Source organism: Miscanthus floridulus, chromosome 12 (genome assembly GCF_019320115.1).
Source record: "Miscanthus floridulus cultivar M001 chromosome 12, ASM1932011v1, whole genome shotgun sequence".
NCBI classification, from domain to species: Eukaryota; Viridiplantae; Streptophyta; class Magnoliopsida; order Poales; family Poaceae; genus Miscanthus; species Miscanthus floridulus.
The window spans coordinates 6,724,056-6,744,551 of record NC_089591.1 but is presented as its reverse complement, the minus strand read 5'-3'; the positions used below and the strand labels follow the sequence as shown (position 1 = coordinate 6,744,551).

At 48.5% G+C, this 20,496-nt stretch overlaps 1 protein-coding gene and 1 long non-coding RNA gene across 2 annotated transcripts; both read right to left on the bottom strand.

Moving 5' to 3' along the window:
- Positions 1 to 1,326: 1,326 nt before the first annotated feature.
- On the bottom strand, positions 1,327 to 14,254 carry LOC136497269 (uncharacterized). The gene is made up of 5 exons (XR_010769265.1): positions 13,815 to 14,254; positions 13,610 to 13,729; positions 11,457 to 11,537; positions 3,621 to 3,700; positions 1,327 to 1,548 (listed from the first exon to the last, which is right to left on the bottom strand). It is a non-coding gene; the product is annotated as an uncharacterized lncRNA (long non-coding RNA).
- Positions 14,255 to 16,597: 2,343 nt separating this feature from the next.
- On the bottom strand, positions 16,598 to 18,218 carry LOC136497268 (probable cinnamyl alcohol dehydrogenase 6). Its single transcript, XM_066493068.1, has 2 exons — positions 18,031 to 18,218; positions 16,598 to 17,946 (listed from the first exon to the last, which is right to left on the bottom strand). Exons 1-2 carry the CDS (start codon positions 18,120 to 18,122, stop codon positions 16,956 to 16,958), a joined length of 1,083 nt encoding a protein of 360 aa, XP_066349165.1. The 5' UTR covers positions 18,123 to 18,218; the 3' UTR covers positions 16,598 to 16,955.
- Positions 18,219 to 20,496: the final 2,278 nt, after the last annotated feature.

The following is a 20,496-nucleotide window of genomic DNA, read 5'->3' as shown; positions in this document are numbered from 1 at the left end:
GCGTTCGGTCCTCAGATTTTTGCCACATGTCCCCGGCTTCAAATGCTAATCGTCCAATCTCAACGGTCATTAGTGCACTTAAGTTGTGACCGGACGCATAGACAAGCTGACCGGACACACCACGCCCGCGTCAGGTCCTCACGCGCCTACGCACCAACACTCGACGATCGGACGCACAGATGGAATGATCGAACGCTCCAATAACGTGGAGTCCGGTCACTTCTAGAGAGCATCCAGAGCCGCATTTTCTCGATCGGACGCGGACGAGAGTCCGGTCCTTACTGGCCTGTTCAGATGCTTTCGTCGGCGTACGTCATCACCTGACCGGACGCACCTCCTGCGTGTCCGGTCCTCTTTCTTCTCAGTGTCCGGTTAAAGGACCGAGGGCGGCCTTCACTGCGCTACTGACCGGACACGGGGTCAGAGTTCGGTCATTGCCCAAGGCAGAGTCCGATCAATACGAAACTCCTCCTTTTAACCCCAAACTTCACCACCCTTGATCAAATATGTCAACCAACAAGTGTATCACCTTGTATACGTGTGTTAGCATATTTTCATAAACATTTTCAAGGGTGATGGCTTTCCACTAGATCTTAAATGCATATGCAATAAATTAGAGCATCTAGTGGCACTTGGATAACCGTATTTCGATACAAATTTCACACCTCTTAATAGTACGGTTATCGATCCTAAATATGATCACACTCACTAAGTGTCTCGATCACCAAAATGAAAAAGCTTCTATCAAGTTTCACATTTGCCTTAAGCTTTTTGTTTTTCTCTTTCTTCTTTTCAAAGTCCAAGCACTTGATCATCACCATGGCATTACCATCATCATGATCACTTAGATGAACTAGGTTAGCACTTAGGGTTTCATCAATTCATAAAAACCAAACTAGAGCTTTCAGCAGGGTCAAGGTCCGACCAGTTGCCGAGCCAGTGTCCGGTCAACCCTGAGCCTACTCCTCTACTTCTCCAACTTCACAACCCTTGCTTCGAATATGCTAACCACTAAGTGTATCACCTTGTAGCATATATATCCAGCAACTTTTCACAAACATTTTCAAGGATGTTAGCACTCACTAGACGATGCTATTCTTCGACGTGCATGCACTCCCACCGATCCTGACACACGCGCGCTCGTAACATCAACAGCGCGCTATTCCCAGCGGGCCATGTATAATCTAGGTTATTTCTCTTTTCTCAGGTCTAATTTATTTTGGGCTGGCCGATGCGCTGATTTGGATTCTACAAGCTATTTTTTCTCTTTCAGGATAACAGATTTGTGGGAGATGAAAAGGGCAGAGAGATGGTTTAACATTCATATAGATGTAGTAGTATATTTTCAAAATTTATAATATCTTATGTTCCATAATACTTTATATGGGATTAATAATTCAATCGATCTTGAAAAGTACAAAATGGTTCATAAAAGACAAAAGTTGGAAAAAAGGAGTACATCTTATTCGTCGAGATAAATATGTCTTTGCAAATAGCTAATATAAAGCACATGTGGCTTTACCGTGCTAAATAGTTGTCATTAATACCCTGAAAAAAAAACAAGATAATCATATTAAAATGCATGAACTTTAAATTATCACATTACAAACTTTATACCGCTAGGTTCAAAACTTTAAACTATCACATTATAAATTTTGTATTGCTAGATTCAAAACTTCACACTCAGAATTTATAAACTTTGAACTATGACATTACGAACTTTATAATGCTAGATTCAAAATTTTGATCTATCACATTATAAACTTTGTGTCGTTAGGTTCAAACTTTACACTTAGAATTTATAAACTTTGAACTATAATATTACAAACTTGGTACTACCAAGTTCAAAACTTTGAACTATCAAATTATAAACTTTATACTACTTCAAAACTTTACACTCAGAATTTATAAACTTTGAACTATCATATTACAAACTTTGTACTGTTAGATTCAATAATTTGATCATTCACGTTATAAACTTTGTAAAACTTTACACTAAGAATTTATAAACTTTGAACTATCATATTACAAACTTTGTACTGTTAGATTCAATAATTTGATCATTCACGTTATAAACTTTGTAAAACTTTACACTAAGAATTTATAAACTTTAAACTATGACACTATAAACTCTATACTGCTATATTCAAGACTTGAACTATCACATTATAAACTTTGTACCATTAGGTTTAGAATTTTGTATTGTTAGGTTCAAAACTTTAGACTCAGACTATATAAACTTTGAACTATCACCATAGTTTTTAAGGCGGTGAGGCGTCCAGGCGAGTGCTTGGTGCGCCTGGACGCCTAGGCGGCGCCTAGGGGGCAAGGCGCCATTGTTTCCGCGGCGAGGTGGGCACGCCTGGACGCCTAGGCGTCGCCTAGGCGACGCCTTAAGAACTATGACTATCACATTACAAACTTTGTACTACTAGATTCAATACTTTGATCTATCATATTATAAACTTTGTACAGTCAGGTTCAAAACTTTGAACTATCAATCATAAACTTTGTACTACCAGTTCAAAACTTTACACTCAGAATTTATGAACTTTGAACTATCACATTACAAACTTTGTACTACAAGATTCAATACTTTGCTATATCACATTATAAACTTTGTACTGCTAGGTTTAAAACTTTACACTAAGAACTTATCAACTTTAAACTATGACACTATAAACTTTGTACTGCTAGATTCAAGACTTTGAACTATCACATTATAAACTTTGTACTGCTAGGTTCAAAAATTTACACTAAGAATTTATAAACTTTAAACTATGAGACGACAAACTTTGTACTTCTAAATTCAAAACTTTGAACTATCACATTATAAATTTTGTACCATTAGGTTCAAAACTTTGTACCGCTAGGTTCAAAACCTTAGACTCAGATTTTATAAACTTTAAACAAATTTTGTACTGCTATGTTTAAAACTTTGACTATCATATTATAAACTTTGTACTGCTTGGTTCAAAACTTTACACTTAGAATTAATAAACTTTGAACTGTGACATTACAAACTTTGTCCTGCTAGGCTTCAAAACTTTGTATCTAGTTTTCACATGGTAATAAAACCTTTGATATTGGAATTTAGAAACTTTATGCTAGCTCATTTAAAACATTATACTCCAAGATATAAAACTTACATGTTGAGGGTCAAAACTTGTATGCGGGAAACTTTGCACTCTAAATTTAGGAACTTTGGAATAGATCGTTTAAAACATTGTACTTCAAGACCAAAAACTTCTATTAAATAAAAAAATTTCGACTGAAACCGTACAGAAACTTTGCACATCTAAACTTTAGGCTGTGAATTTAAGAACTAACAACTATAGTATTGAGGAAAAAGAACAGTGAGCTAACAGAAAACATTACACTCCAAAACTTTGTACATCTTAACTCAGAACCATTCTAATAGACCACACCTAGTTACTAGTTCGTCATTCAAAACTTTGCACATAAAAATTTATAAAACTTTTCTGTACATACAAAATATTAGAAAATGTGTTTAAGCAATGCCAAAACTGAAAGATAACTATTTCTCAAATACTAAGAAGACTACCAGAGGTTCCATAACTGTAAAAAGCACACAAAAATATATTAGGACAAGACTATACCTCGGTAAAGGGGAAGAAAATAACCAATTCAACTTTATCTACAAGGCACTTTTGTTCACGTGCTCCCGCAGATCATCGACCTATAAATTGCAGGTAAGTCAATAATTCATGAATCTTGAAAATGTCATATGGAAACACGCAATGTACAGAATTATTATAAGCAGAAGCAAGGTTTTGATCAAAATATATAATTTATGTGGCAAAGAATTGTTTGTATGGATATCTCTTATCTGTTAGTCGCTGAATTCTCACTCTTGGTAGTAGCAGAATTCTTACTCTCATCGACAGAGGATGACACTAGGAGTTGGGACAATTTTCTGGTTTATTTCTCAATGCCATACCAACCCGAGGGGTTGGGGATACATATTTATAGGCCTGCTAGCCAGCCAAGCATATGCCAAGATGCTAGTCTAAGATGCTAGTCTAAGATGTTGTCCTAAATGCTAAGATGTTGTCCTCTAGATGCTAGTCTAAGGTATTGTCCTCTAGTCTAAGATGTTGTCCTCTAGTCTAAGATGCTGTCCTATGCTGTCCTAAAAACACAAAGAACAAAACAGCTCCACAAAGACCACAACAGCCAGACTTATTCATCATTCTCCCCCTAAGTCTTGTGCGTCGTCTTGTGGGAAAGTTGAACCATCCCGGTCCTGGAGCAGAGCTCAAGGAACTTGATTCTCCCAAGGGGCTTTGTGAGCAGGTTCGCAAGCTGGTTCTTGGTGTTGATGTAGCTCACCTTGATGCTCCCTTCCTCAAGACAGCCTCGGATGAAGTGGTACCTCACCCGGATGTGCTTGCTGCGTTCATGGAAGACGGGGTTCTTTGCCAGGGCCAGAGCGGACTTGCTGTCCACCCTGAGCTCCACCGCTCTAGTGTCTCTGCCGAGGAGATCACCAAGCAGTCGAGCGAGCCAGAGCGCCTGAGTCGAAGCGGTGGAGGCCACTATGTACTCGGCCTCGCAGCTGGACAGGGCCATCACCTGCAGCTTGACCGACTGCCAGCTAACGAGGCACTTGACGAGGAAGAAGAGGATCCCGCTCGTGCTCTTACTGGTGTCGATGTCGCCGGCGTGGTCGCTGTCGCTGTACCCGACGAAGTGTGCCGCCCCAGGGCACCTAGGGTAGTAGAGGCCGTGGTCGAGAGTCCCCGCAACAGTAGCGGATGATCCTCTTCACAGCCTGCTGGTGCTCCGTTGTCGATCGCTAGCATGAACCGACTAACGTAGCCGACGGAGAATGCCAGGTCCAGGCCGTGTGTGGGCGAGGTAACGAAGGCTCCCCACAAGACGCCGGTACTACGTAGCGTCCACCTCCTCCTGTCGTGTTGTCGCGGCTTAGCTTCAGCCTCTCCTCCATCGGAATGAGAGCTGGGTTGCAGTCGGTGAGCCCAGCTAGCTCAACGACGCGCTTGGCGTAGGCGGTCTGTCAAAGCGTGATCCCGGAGTCATCCTGGTGCACCTCGATTCCCAGGTAGAAGGAGAGAGGCCCCAGGTCACTCATCTGGAAGGTGGCCTTCATCTCTTCCTTGAATGCCGTCACCTCCGCATCCTTGGTGCCGATGATCACCAAGTCGTCGACGTAGACATCCACCAGCAGAGCATTACCTCCACTGCCCTCGTCGGTAGATGGCCGCCTCGTGCGGGCTTTGCTCGAAACCTATCCCCTTTAGCGTGGAATCCAACTTGGCATTCCACGCCTTCGGTGCCTGCCGCAAGCCATAGAGGGCCTTGCGTAGGCGGAGCACCTTGCCCTCCTTGCCGGGGATCACAAATCCCGGCGGCTGGTGCACGTAGACCTCCTCCTTCAAGTCGCCGTTAAGAAACGCCGACTTGACGTCCATGTGATGAACACGCCAGCCCTCCTGGACAACTAGCGCAAGGAGTCGCACGGACTCCATCCGTGCCACGGGAGCAAAGGCGTCGTCGAAGTCGACCCCCTCCTGCTGCACGAAACCTCGTGCCACCAAGCGAGCCTTGTGCTTTACAATGGCACCGGCTTCATCCCTCTTCAGCTTGTACACCCACTTAAGGGTGATCGCGCGGTGACCACGAGGAAGGTCAGCAATCCCCATGTGCGGTTCTTCTCAACCGCATCCATCTCCAACTGCATCGCGGCGCGCCATACCGCGTGTCTCTCGGCCTCTGCAAATGACCGAGGCTCACCGTCGTCACACGCAAGGTGCAACTGCGCCTCCAGGTCGTGAGGCACCGGTCCCGGCACTGGCTGGTCGCCGAGAAGGTTCTCCATTGTACGGTACCGCAACGGCTCGCCGTCGTGGTACGCGTCGACGCGCTCCTCGTCGTGAGAGAGCGGAGCAACGAGCTCAACCGGGCCGTGCTCGACACGAGCTGGTGGTAGAGTAGACGTGCCCGGAGTGGTGCCTGTCGGTGCTGGAGTGCGTGGCGTTGCCGGCTGTGGTGGAGCCGGCGAAGAACTCATCGCAGCCGAGGTCCTGGCTGGAGAGCGTGGTGTTGTCGGAGTAGCAGGCGCCGGGGTCGGTGGAGGCTCGGGGACTGGGGTAGACGCGCTCGCCGAAGAAGAGCCGCCTACTCCCCCAGCTCCCTCGAAGTGGACGTACTCGACAATGAAGTCGTCGTACGTCGGAGCCGAGCCGTCGCCCACCGCCTTGTCCCACGCCCATCCTCGCCCTTCGTCGAACACAACGTCGCGCGCCGTGCGCACACGTTGTGTCTTCGGGTCGAGGATGCAGTAGGCCTTCGAGCCCTCCGCGTAGCCGATGAACACTCCCGGAGTGCTCCTGTCGTCGAGCTTGTTGATGTGGCCAAGCTCCTTGGCGAACGCGAGGCAGCCGAAGACCCGCAAGTGGGAGACCGCCGGCTTGCGCCCATGCCAAGCCTCGTACGACGTCCTGCCGTCGAGCGCCTTGGTAGGCGAGCGGTTGAGGATGTAGACAGTCGTCACCACCGCCTCTCCCCAGAAGACAGCCGGCATCCCCCTCTGCTTGAGGAGGGCCCGAGCCATCCCCACAACCGTCTGATTGCACCGCTCGACGACGCCGTTCTGCTACGGGCTGTATGGCGCAGAGTAGTGGCGCTGAATTCCCTCGTCAATGCAGTACGGCGCGAATTCAGCCGCCGTGAATTCGCCGCCGTTGTCGGTGCGCAGCACGCGCAGCTTGCGGCCGCACTCCGCCTCCGCAGCAGCCTGCGTGCGCCTGATGGTGTCCGCAGCCTCTCCCTTGCTGTCGAGGACCATCACCCACATGTAGCGGGAGAGGTCGTCGACGAGCAGCAGGAAGTAGCGTCGTCCTCCCGGTGTGGCCGGTGTCACCGGGCCACACAAGTCCCCGTGCACAAGCTCGAGCCTCTCCTTGGCTCGAAAGCTCGCCCGCTGGGGAAAGGGGAGTCGCCTCTGCTTCGTCAACACGCAGACGTCGCAGAGCTGCTCCACATGGTCGAGGCACGGCAGGCCTCGCACCATCTCCGTGGCACTGAGCCACTTCAGGGCCTCAAAGTGAAGGTGCTCGAAACGCTCGTGCCACTGCCACGCCTCGTCGTCCCGACGAGCAGCGAGACAGAGGGATTGTGCCACCTGCACGTTAAGGACGTAGAGTCGATTTGCGCTTCTGGATACCTTGGCAAGAAGGCGACGACGACGATCCCAAATCCTCATGACTCCGTCCTCAACCACCACGCGCGAACCGTTCTCATCCAACTGTCCCAAGCTGATGATGGAGTTCCTCAACGCGGGGATATAGTAGACTCCGGCGAGCAGCCTATGCTCACCAGACACAGCGGTGAAGATGACGGAGCCGACGCCCTTGATCTCCATGCCGGAGGCATCCCCAAACTTGACGGAGCCTTGGACGCTAGAGTCAAGCTCGATGAAGAACTCTCGTCGACCAGTCATGTGGTGGGTGGCACCGGTGTCGAGGCACCACCCGTCAGTCTTGTCGTTGCCAGAGCCGTCGCCAAGGAGGGCGTGTGCTTTCGGCTCGTCAAGGTGGAAGAGGGCCGCTGCGGCCGGTGCCGCTGGAGGTAGCTCGATGCTTGCATGTGCCATGAACAGAGCCGGCTCCTCCGCCTATGCGACGTGGGCCTGGCCGCGTCGTTGCTGTCGGCAGTCCTTGGCCCAATGGCCAAGTTGGCCGCAGTTGCGGCAGGCGTCGTCTCGTGCCGGCTTGTGCTTGCCGGCGGCGCCGCCCTAGGCGCCTCCGCGGCCATCACCCTCGGCACGTCCTCGCGCCCCGGCCTGGGCGTCTCTGCGCGCCTTGCGTGGCTTGCCACGCTTGCGGCCGCCTGTCACGGAAGAAGGCTCCCCCTTCTTCCGGTCACCTTGGCTGGCAAGCCACTACTCCCGAGTGAGAAGGAGCTTCCCGCCAGTGGTGATGGGCCCCGAGAGAGCCTGTGGCTCATCGCTGTCGACGACCTTGAGGCTCGCACCATCTCCGTGGCACTGAGCCACTTCAGGGCCTCAAAGTGAAGGTGCTCGAAACGCTCGTGCCACTGCCACGCCTCGTCGTCCCGACGAGCAGCGAGACAGAGGGGTTGTGCCACCTGCACGTTAAGGACGTAGAGTCGATTTGCGCTTCTGGATACCTTGGCAAGAAGGCGACGACGACGATCCCAAATCCTCATGACTCCGTCCTCAACCACCACGCGCGAACCGTTCTCATCCAACTGTCCCAAGCTGATGATGGAGTTCCTCAACGCGGGGATGTAGTAGACTCCGACGAGCAGCCTATGCTCACCAGACACAGCGGTGAAGATGACGGAGTCGACGCCCTTGATCTCCATGCCGAAGGCATCCCCAAACTTGACGGAGCCTTGGACGCTAGAGTCAAGCTCGATGAACTCTCGTCGACCAGTCATGTGGTGGGTGGCACCGGTGTCGAGGCACCACCCGTCAGTCTTGTCGTTGCCAGAGCCGTCGCCGAGGAGGGCGTGTGCTTTCGGCTCGTCAAGGTGGAAGAGGGCCGCTGCGGCCGGTGCCGCTGGAGGTAGCTCGATGCTTGCATGTGCCATGAACAGAGCCGGCTCCTCCGCCTATGCGACGTGGGCCTGGCCACGTCGTTGCTGTAGGCAGTCCTTGGCCCAATGGCTAAGCTGGCCGCAGTTGCGGCAGGCGTCGTCTCGTGCCGGCTTGTGCCTGCCGGCGGCGCCGCCCTGGGCGCCTCCGCGGCCATCACCCTCGGCACGTCCTCGCGCCCCGGCCTGGGCGTCTCTGCGCGCCTTGCGTGGCTTGCCACGCTTGCGGCTGCCTGTCGCGGAAGAAGGCTCCCCCTTCTTCCGGTCACCTTGGCTGGCAAGCCACTGCTCCCGAGTGAGAAGGAGCTTCCCGCCAGTGGTGATGGGCCCCGAGAGAGCCTGTGGCTCATCGCTGTCAACGACCTTGAGGCCACCTATCGCCTCCTCGATCGACATCGTGGAGAGATCCAGCAGAGACTCGATCGAGCGAGCCATCTGCTTGTACTTCTCGGGGACGAAGCGGAAGAGCTTTTCGACAGCTCTCTCCTCGCCGTAGGTGTCATCGCCGAACTGCACCATCTTCTGCAACAGAGTGTTGAGACGGAGAGCAAAGTCATCAACGTCCTCACCTAGCTTGAAGGCCAGGTTCTCCCACTCCTTGCGAAGTGCCTGCAGTGTGGACTTGCGGGCGCGGTCGCTACCGATGCGTGCTACAGCGATGAGGGCATCCAGCGCCCGTCGATCTAGGTCGTAGTCGACGTCGCCGTACCGGACTGCCTCCCACATGTGCCGCACCTGGAGCTTTACCCTCATCACCGCAGCCCACTCGACGTAGTTGGTCTTGGTGAGGGTAGGCCACCCACCGCCGGGACCGACGTCCCTGACAACAGCCTGGAGCCCGTGGTAACCACGGTACCGATCCGGGGAGAGAGAGCCACGCTGCCTGTGAAGGCCGCGCTCTCCATCAACCCGTCCGCCACCGTTGCCGTGTGCGCCTCCTCCAGGAGCGCCGCCGCCGTGCGCGCCTCCTCCAGGAGTGTCGCCGGCGCGTCCGCGCCTGTCTGGGCTGCCGCCACGCTCGTGGGCGTGCACGGCTGCCCACTGCGCCGCCCGCGCTCGCGCTGTCTCCCTCTCTAGCAGCTCGAGGTCCGCGTCGGCGGTGTCGTCAGCGGAAATGGAGCTGCCGATGCTGCCGCGCAGAGCCTCGACCTCCGCTGCCGCCGCCGCTGCTTCCGCCTCCGCTCTGGCTGCTGCCAGCTCCGCCGCTGCCAGCCTCGACACCCTTGCCGCCGCTCGCTCGCGTTCCTCTGCCGCGGTAAGTTCGGCCTCCTGCCGACGCCGCGTGCTCGAGGCGACCGAGCGCTGAGACTGCCCTGCGGACATGACGCTCTACCAAGGGGCTGCTGCGTGGGGAGAGGGCTGCTTCAGACGAGCTGGGGGAGGAGTGAGTAGGAGCGGCCGGAGCTGCTGCTCGCAGCTGGGGCTGTTGTGTGGCTGGGAGAGGAGATGAGCAGGAGATGCTTAGGCTACAGGATAGTACGGCTCTGATACCACTTGTTAGTCGCTGAATTCTCACTCTTGGTAGTAGCAGAATTCTTACTCTCATCGACAGAGGATGACACTAGGAGTTGGGACAATTTTCTGGTTTATTTCTCAATGCCATACGAACCCGAGGGGTTGGGGATACATATTTATAGGCTGCTAGCCAGCCAAGCATATGCCAAGATACTAGTCTAAGATGTTGTCCTAGATGCTAAGATGTTGTCCTCTAGATGCTAGTCTAAGATGTTGTCCTCTAGTCTAAGATGCTATCCTATGCTGTCCTCTAGTCTAAGATGCTGTCCTATGCTGTCCTAAAAACACAAAGACCACAACAGCCCCACAAAGACTACAGCAGCCAGACTTATCCATCATTATCTAGGAACCTCATCCATACTCATTGTAAGCATAAGCATGCAGCACTAGGCAAACAATTGAGCAGCTTGCAGCACAACACAGCACAGTAGCTGGTGGCAAAATGGTGACTTCACATGAATAGAGAAGGGACGATTTGCTAGAGCGACTTGCACTTCTCCTTGGAAAGTCGCAGCACAACTGGGCCGCCCGGCAATGGTCATCCGGCGAAACAAATTAGGAGAAACAAAGAAATTTGTTTGGTTTGCGCATGCTACTTTAACTGAAGGTAAAAGGCCATAATTCCTCTTATAAACTAAAAGCTAACAAGCTAGATCAGCTCCTCTTCTCTCCTACAAAGCTACCCTATAAACAAACATCCTAATTATAACACACTAAAAAAGCCCCATTGTCTACAACATTCAACTCTATATCCTCAAATTTTTCATTCGTCCCCACCTAGTTAAGGAACAAAAAAAATGGAGACAGTAACTAATCAACATGTAAACTACGGCTGTTGCCAGTCTAAATCCATGATGGCCTATTGCTGCAATCCAGCTAATCTGATAGCAACACTAAACGCTACCTCATATCATATAGTAATATCTGCTCCTAACTATAGCTGCTGTTATGGTCAATCTTTTGCTGCTGCCATGCATGTGCAGTTGGTTGAGCAAAGCAATGATGCTCCTGCTCTTGCTGCCGGTATGATCCTGTAGGGAGCATAGAGGCAGGGAACCAGCAAAAGGGGAGAGGGAGGACAAGTTCTCACAGTCTGCTGCTTGCTGTTACAATGCTAGGGTACGAAGAACTAAAATCCTTGTTTTGCTAATTTGTAGGATTCAGTTCTTTCCTAGTTAATATAATGGATTGAAGTGCTTGTAAATTTCTGATTAGAACAAAGGGACGAGTACACAGTCAACGTTTCCTATCCTTTTGAGATGTTTGAGTGACCAATTGTGCCTTACTAGTGAACTGAACCTGGAAAGCTTTTAAAAAAAGAAAATATCAGACTATACCTCAGTAGACGGGGAGAAATAAACCAATTCAATCTTCTCCACAAGCCCACTTTTCTTCACATGCTCTCGCAGACCATCGACCTACAAAATCGGAGGTAAGTCAAATAATTGATGAATCTTCAGAATGTCATATGGGAACAATTGTATGATGGGTCCTCAGCTAACGTACAGAATTAGACATGAGACTTGGAATTTAACATCGAACATTTTCAGGAATCATGAAACACCCATCAGCTACAAAAGGGGCACTAGAAACATCTCAATTCATCAATCCACAAAAACTTGCTCTTAGGAGTGTAAAAAGATGTTATTATTGGGGACTGGGAAGGGGAAATAAAATCGATCAGAACTTGGTGCCAACAGCATAGGCATTACCATATGCCTTATGTTGGTGTCAGCATACAAATCATGGCATACTTGAAGTGAAAATAGCTCTAGTAATAAACTAAAAGCTGACAAGCTAGATCTCAAATCTTCTATCCTGCAAACCTACCCTATATAAACAAAAAGATCCTAATTAACACACTAAAAAGGAAAGCCAACAAACACAACGCACCATGATGCTGATTCACAAAAAAAAATGAGCAATCTGATGCTATTCTAACAAATTCACATAAGGGGTAGATATAAAAGACAGAATCTGAGCACTAAAAACCCTTGACAAAAATATTGAAAAAACAGGTCCAACTCACTCTTCTTATGGTTGGTATGCACTTAGCTGGAGGTGTGTCCAATATTCACAAAAATGTGATCTGTTGTTTGGTTGTTACACGTTAGCTACGCATATATGCATGTGTGTGTGGAAAACACTGGATTTTTCAGAAAACATTGCGAATTTCATGAATGAACTTGGATTTGCAAGCCTGCACAGAAGGCAAGATTTGACTGAAAAATAGTCATTTCTAACTAGCAAAATAATGCTTCCCTAGGTGAGCACATGTGCTCACAGTAATCCCTTTAAATTGGCATCATATATACTACTAGATTTCAGAAACATGCTTGATTTAGTATCTGGATTGCTCCATAGTAGCTGATTTGGTAGTTTCTTTTGTGGCATATTCCCATTGAAGCTTGTGACCTAACTTAACTTCTCATGGTTATTAGTAATACACTCCTCAATTGTGGTGACTGAAGAATGAATTCAATTGTGTGGCAAAGTTGCCTAATTTCTTCCATTTTAATTTTTTTTTCAGGTACGTGGAAACTCAGTTTAGTTTGGACTGTGAATTTATTCCCTTCAGAGTTGAATCGACTATCTGAATGTTGATTTCTCATTGATACTCTACACTTGCAGTACTGCATTTGTAATGTCAACTACAACATAACATCGAGGAAATTGATATCCAGTGCCAAACAAAGCTGCTCCAGTTTACATAATAGTTGGTGATGGAGGCAACCAGTAAGGACTTGCTTCAAGGTGAGGGGAACTAATAGCCGGCGTGCTATTATGTCACACAATATGAACTGTGTGGAACAATAACAGAATAGCAATATTGCTAGTGCCCGCCTCTCTTGAAAGCAACAGAACCAGTTATTCAGACTGACAATGGCAAGTCCAGCTACCAAAAGTTTTCCTGACTGCCACAGTTTAATTTGGCCTTCAAGTTCAAACAAATAATAAAGGCCAATGGTACTGGTTGGTTGTTATGTTATCTACACCGCTAATTTATATGATATCACCATCAGAATTCATGATACAAGAAACATGAATATTGATCATTTCATGTCTTAGCTCCTACATCTGTTAGCCCAAGACACGCAAAAGAGAGCTATAATACTCATGATGGTACAAGTAAAACACGAAAAGTCTTGCTGTAAGCATTATTAACACAAATAAAACGAATATTGATCATTCATGTTTTGCTTGTACATCGATAGATCGACCAATCTGCTAGCCGATCCAAGACATGCAAAACAGAACTCGAACAAGGAAAAATACATGCCCAGTTCAAACCTTAGAAGAAGCATACAAATCGCGAATATAGATACCATAAGTTGATGCAACCTAGAAATCGCTAAACCAATACCTCAAGCTCAAAATCAGCAAGACCCGTAGGTAAAATATAAAGTATATTAAACCTATGCGCAGTTAAAAAAATTTGGTCAGCTAGCATGCAAAATTTTCATATCAAATTAATCACATCAAAACATACATAGAAAGATGGGCTAACAATCTGCGTCACTGTGGAGGCGAAATCAGAAGGACGAACCGTCGAGCCTGAGATTCGGTTCCCACAAATCGAGTCGTCGCCGGCTGCGACAGCTGACAGCCTCTGCACACAAGCTCACACGCGGACCCGATGAGAGCAAAAGGGCAAAGAGCGGGGAAGGGCAGGCGGACGGGGCGACGGCACCTACCTAGAGGAGATAGAGTCATTGGAGGCGGTCGCCGGTGACGACGTCGACGTCCTCGCAGCGGCGCGGCCGGCAGTCGTGTCGCAGTAGGGTTTCGATCCTTACTCCCGGTCCTCACTGCAGGTCTGCGGCCGCCGGATCTCGACGGGAGGCGGACTTGCCGAGGCCCCTCGCTCCCTCAGCCCTCAGCCCGCTCGAATCCCCTTCCGCCCCCGCCTCGACGGGGAAAACCAGTTGGTGCCGCCCCAAAAATCGAGGTCGCGCCGCCGTGGACGGAGCTTCCGCCTCCACATCGACGGGGGCCGCACCGGCGTCGACGAAGGTTCTGCCTCCACGTCGATGGGGGAGGCCAGTTGGTGCCGTCCCAAATCGAAGCCGCGGCCGCGTTGACGGAGCTTCCTCCTCTGCCGTGAAGAAGACGAAACGAATAAAGCAGGTTGAAAGGGGAAACACACGGGCGTTACGGCTTTGATTTTTTTTAAATTGACCAACGCGGCGTGATACCGAATCAGAAGTGAGCACGAGAAATTTGGGACGGAAACGGAAGGTGCCTAACGGAAAGGAAAGGAAAGGGAGTGCCAAAGATGGGAAGCGTGCGTCGCTAACATCCAACGTGCAAGCGCGCTGAGTAATGATTTGGCTTACTGGAATATAAATGGACATGCAATGACTCACAATATCTAGCGATACTTTAATAACCCTATTTTACGACGAGTTTCACCCCTCTTAATAAATATGATCGCACTCTCTAAGTGTCTTGATCACCAAAACAAAATGACTCTATCAAATATACTTTTGTCTTAGCCCATTTTATATTTCTTTTTCTTCTTTTTCAAGCTTCGAGCACTTGATCATCACCGTGGCCTCCACCATCATCATGATCATCCTTCAATTGCTCTACCACTTGGATTAATACTAACCTATCTCATGATCACTTAGAACAAAGGTTAGCACATAGGGTTTCATCGATTCATCAAAACCAAACTGATCTTTAAGTGGTGCCTCCGTTAAGGTATCTAATTAGTAATAGTAAGATATGTTAATAGAAATTTTCAGGAATATTACTCGGGCATTGGATTGAATAAAGTTTGTAGATGCTATCCTAGTCTTCAAATTTCTCAACTTTCAAAACTGGTGTGGAACTTAACACTTGCACGCCGCTGCCGACGGTGATGAGATTTTGTATAGTAGTGCTTAGCGCGTGTTCAATTTCACCCCAAAATCTCAAAAAAGTGCTACAGTACCTATCACATCGAATGTTTGCGGCCCGTGCATAGAGCATTAAATGTAGACGAAAAAAAACTAATTGCACAGTTTGGTGGGAAATTGCGAGACGAACGTTTTGAGCCTAATTAGTCCATGTTTGAACACTAATTGCCAAATAAAAACGAAAGTACTACAGTAGCCCAAAATTTCAACTTCCTGGAACTAAACACGCTCTTACCATACCCAACCCTAGGATATCAGAGTGCATTACGCACCCTCTCCAATGTCATTATTACCCATTTGTCCAAACCCACTGAATAATGATTTAGATCTCTTTCTTTTCTTGTTTCCTGATTCTCCCTCTGCTGCCCTGTCTCTTTTATTTTTCTTTCCTGTTTGTACTGAACCGTTTTTCCTTAATCAATTTCAGCAGGGGCCCAAAAACCCTCCCGTTTGTTAAAAAAAATGATTGAGATCTCTTTTGGCATGGCTCTAGCTCCGCCTTCTTGTGTGGCTCTTGTTGTTGCATTGTGCCAAACGACCATCTATAAAGTTGGCTCCTTGAAAGGAGCTCGGAGGAGCCAGAGCTGTTTTTGTACTGAGAAGCTAGAACCACAAAAATGTGGCTTCTCGTGGTTCCTCCTCGCAAACTTGACACAAATTATTACAAACTGCGACTAGAGCATTTCTGCTAAACGTTTTCCAAAACAGCTTCAATTTCACTAGAGAAATTGCTTCACAATAGGAGCCGGAGGTGGAGCCCTGCCAAACTGACCCTAAGCTAATAGTTGAAAGGTTCTTAGGATTGGAATACTCTTTGACCACCAATGGATACCAGAAACAACAAATATAGTATGATTATTTGATATACCTGGCAAATTATAAATAGTTCTGCTGTATGGTACCAGAGTGAAAAACTTGCCTCCTACACCCAAAATTTGTGTGTATTTTATTAAAGAATCTAGGTGTTTTAAAGGAGTTCCACATCCAAATCAAATGTGCTATAAGAACGCTATATATTCCGCAAGAATATTAGGTTGTCTATAAGGTTCTTTAACCTTTTCCATAGCAATATTAAGTCTGCAATCCTTTTTTGTTTGAGCTGGTTAGGCGGTGACCTCAGCCTGCCAACCGGAGTTCGAGCCCCGGTAGGGGCAGAATTTCCGGTACCCACCAAAAAAAATTCTCTCATTGTGCACGCAAACCTGGTGACTGCGTCGGCAACGGTGCGCCTCTGACAACGCCGGCCTGCTGATCTGTCCCGGTTCACTCGGCCCTTCGGGGTACGTGCCAGGGTTCAGGGGTTTTCTCGACCAGGGTCATACGGTCTCTTCCTATAACATTACCGTGAGGGCGGTTCTTCCCTCACCGGCCGAGTTTTTTTTTAGGAAACGCCATCCTAATTTTTTCTTCCTATATCAGCAAAACAAAATATGAGCTATTGATTTCGTAGCAGAGGGCTCTAAAATTCGGGTTTCAGCACCAGTAGCCTTTCACCTCGAGTAGTCAGTAGTCAAATCCATTTATAAGACGGCTATTTGCTAGAGAGACGATGGAACAAGCAAATCTTGTGAAAATGACTAACGCATGTATTAATGTTTATTTGCTCCAAGCATCAAGCAACGACGAAATATGCAGCCTCACGCGTGGCCTCGCGGCATCCCACAACTGCAAATATAAAAGAAACCCAGCCAGAATACACAATAACCACAAGGAAATTAAAGTCGTCCAAACAATCTGTCCCACATCAAGAGGCAGCTAGATGAGCTAGCACATCAACCATTACACACTCTCCTGGCTCAAGTGATTACTTACTATTGATCATATTGCTGATGCTGACACACACTAGATATGAAATAGATAGAGCTTAAGCACTACCAACCGCGTGCCATCCACCGAAACATGCATGCATTATGATGATGGAGCCAATTGATTGAACTAGAGCTTTGAGTTTGAGTCGCCAGCGATGTCGATGACGAAGCGGTAGCGGACGTCGTTGCGCGCGAGGCGAGCGAGCGCCTCGTTGATCCCGTCCGTGGAGACGAGCTCGATGTCGCAGGTGATGTTGTGCTTGCCGCACAGGTCCAGCATCTCCTGCGTCTCCTTCATCCCTCCCGTCATGCTCCCGCTCACGGTCCTCTTCCCAAAGATGAGCGGGAACGACGGGAGCTCGACGGGCTGGTCGGGCGCGGCGACGAGCACGAGCTTGCCGTTCACCTTGAGCAGCTCCAAGATGGGGCCGAGCGAATGCTTGGCCGAGACGGTGTCGATGACGTAGTCGAGGCTTCTCTCCATGGCCTGCATCTGCTTCTGGTCCGTGCTGACGACGAAATGGTCGGCCCCGAGCCGCTCCTTCGCCTCCTTCTCCTTGGCCGGCGACGTGCTGATGACGGTGACGCGGAGGCCGAACGCCTTGGCGAACTTGACGGCGACGTGCCCCAGGCCGCCGAGTCCCACCACGCCCAGGCTGCCGCCGGGCGACCGCAGCATGCCGTGGTGCTTCATGGGGCTGTACACGGTGATCCCCGCGCACAGCAGCGGCGCCGCGGCGTCCAGCGGGAGCGTGTCCGGGACGCGCACCACGAACCGCTTGTGCGCCACCAGCGTCCGGGAGTAGCCGCCGTACGTGACGCTGCCGTCCCAGAAGACGCCGTTGTAGGTGAGCGTCACCTTGTCGCAGTAGTTCTCCTCGGACCGGCGGCAGTGGTCGCAGTAGAGGCAGGAGGCGGCGATGCAGCCCACGCCGACGCGGTCGCCGACACGGAAGCCGGAGACGTTGCTGCCCACCTTGGTCACCACGCCGGTGATCTCGTGCCCCGGGACCAGCGGGTACATGGTGATGCCCCAGTCGTTCTGGATGAAGTGCAGGTCGGTGTGGCACATGCCGCAGTACTGCACCTTGATCGTCACGTCGTCCACGCCGTTCTCTCTGCATGCCCAACAAACCAAAGGATTGTTATCGATCAGGATTCAGAACAGCAGCTGAAATCAAATGAACGCCTTTGATCTGTACCTCCTCTTGAAGACGAAGGGCTCCACCTTGCCAGACTCGTTCATGGCCGCCCACCCGGCCACGGTCTGCGTGTGGTTTGGTGTCACCTCCATGGCTCTCTGCTCTGCGTCTGTGCGTCCTCGGAACAGGCACTCAATCTTCAGAGAGAGCGAGCGCGAGAAAGAGAGATTCTGGGGTGTCTTGTTAGTTGGCTGTGATTGAAACTGCAGGAGACACGGGTTATTTAAAGAGAGCACGTGGTTGACGAGTGCTCCGATCGCTTTCTAAAGGCCGCAATTTGGAGCTTCTTCTTATGCTATAATTCATTGGAGTAGTTATATTATTAATTAACGTACTGCGGGTACAATTTCCTTGTCATCCTCGGGCGATTTCGTCAGATCGATTTGAAAATTTGTTTATCGTATTTAAAAAGCCATAGTCACTGACTGTCCGACGTAAGGTTACAGTACTACAAAATTTTCTTTTTCCAAAACACGCAGAACAGAGACGCTTACATATACGTAGATACACTTATCTCTGTTAATCACACTCAGGGATTTTTCTTCTTCTCTCTGTTCCTATGTTTTTTCTGCGAAATTGAAATGATTCCTATAAGTTTCTTATATGATTCCTGCAAGAGACTATAAGTCAACATATATGGTTCAATCCTGATTTTACTTAATCATAAGTGTGAGCATCATTTGAAGAATGCACCGTGGCACCATATTTTCAATTGTGTATGTACATTGTACGGTTCAAATTACCACTACATAAATGAAAATCATGTAAAAGTCCTTATGACAATTGATTCAACTTTTCATATATCATTGGTTACCACGGCACAGTGGACTAATAAGCCGACCTCATTGTTGTAGCTCGTCGAATCCATGCCGCACAACCACCGTGTTGCTGCCTCAACAGTCACTGCAAGACCCGGTCAAATAATCAGTCATGTTTGATCAAAATTTGATTATATGGTCTGATTATAGAGTCTCTATAAATGAGTCCCTTCTCTAAAAATTGCTGCCTGTGCTATTAAAAAAGCTATCTTGTGAAATATGCTTCTGCAGCTTGCTTGATATGCTGATGATCGGAAGCAACCTCAGGGATCAGGGAGGAATCAAATCTCGAGGTAAAAACGCAGCAGTACTACTAGCACCTCGTGTGAAGCGACAAGCGAGCGGATGACCGTACAACACCCACCTGTCATTTTCGGCTAAAAAACTGGCCACACGATGTGCGTTTTGATTAGGCTGTGGTCGTCGCTGTATGGAGGAATCTTCTCCGTTGCTCTTTCGATTGAGTGGGTGACCGTTTCATTTGGACTCGTGTGAGTCACGCTGTTGTTGTTCATGCATGTGAGTCACGCCGTTGTTCTTCCAACATACAACAATACTTGTGTAACCACTACCTTGATGCATCGGAGACATTACTGTTTTTATGTTTATTTATCTTCCACGTATAACGAGTAGTGCTACTACTGGATAAAAACAAAAAGATCGAATAGCCTCTGAACGTGCATGCCCAAAGTGCTCGGCCCGCTCGCTCTTCTCTATCCCATATTATCATTTTCGCATGTGCTCCCCTGCCATCATCCTACTACGTCCGCCTCTGTTAGCACCCTCACTGCCTCCACCGTAGTATCCGACCATGGTTATCCTTCTCTTTCATACCTAGCTCTACCACCCTGCCTCCACCACCTCATCGACTCTGGTGGCACACCACCGCCTTTACCAACGTCCTCTATAGCGGCCATCGTTATTCCTCGTCACGTGCTCCTTCTTCTCTTGCTGATACCCCCGCTATTTGCACTGCTCAACCAGCCCTCCCACTACCTAGTGCGTAGCGCTCAGCTCACCCCGCCCCTTCACCGCTATCTCTATCGCTACCACCACGGTCCCCCGCCCTCCCGGCAACCCCCTTCTAAGCACAGTGACGAATAGCGTCGGAGTCAGACAGGGCAGAGCGGCAACGAAAGTCCATGAAAGAAGAAAATAGGAGAGAGGGGGAAGGAGGTGAGCAGACGGGTATGTGTCAGGATGTGCACCTACTCTTTACTAGCACTCTTCTTTATTTTCTTCAATCATATCCCATCTTCTTTGGAAATAACAAACAGTTGATGCCAATTGGGGGCTCTCACTCTCCACCTCGTATATAACTAAACTATGTCTCCTCTCTACATGCATGTGAATATCGTTGAGAACTTATTAAAATAAAGAAAATGCAAATGTGGGACATATAAAGACTACGGAAAATATATAAATGCAATGGAAAGCTAACACACTTTGCGACAGAAGCACGAGGTCAACATATGTTAACGCTATTACTATAATCTAATCAGACGAAATATTCACCACAACTTATTTTTCTATTTTATTAACTAACATATTTATATTTATACACACTACCTCCTTAGCATAAAGAGATATGAGTTTGTCATAAGTTAATTTATTATACAGAGCCTTATTTTTTTATAATACTTTTTTT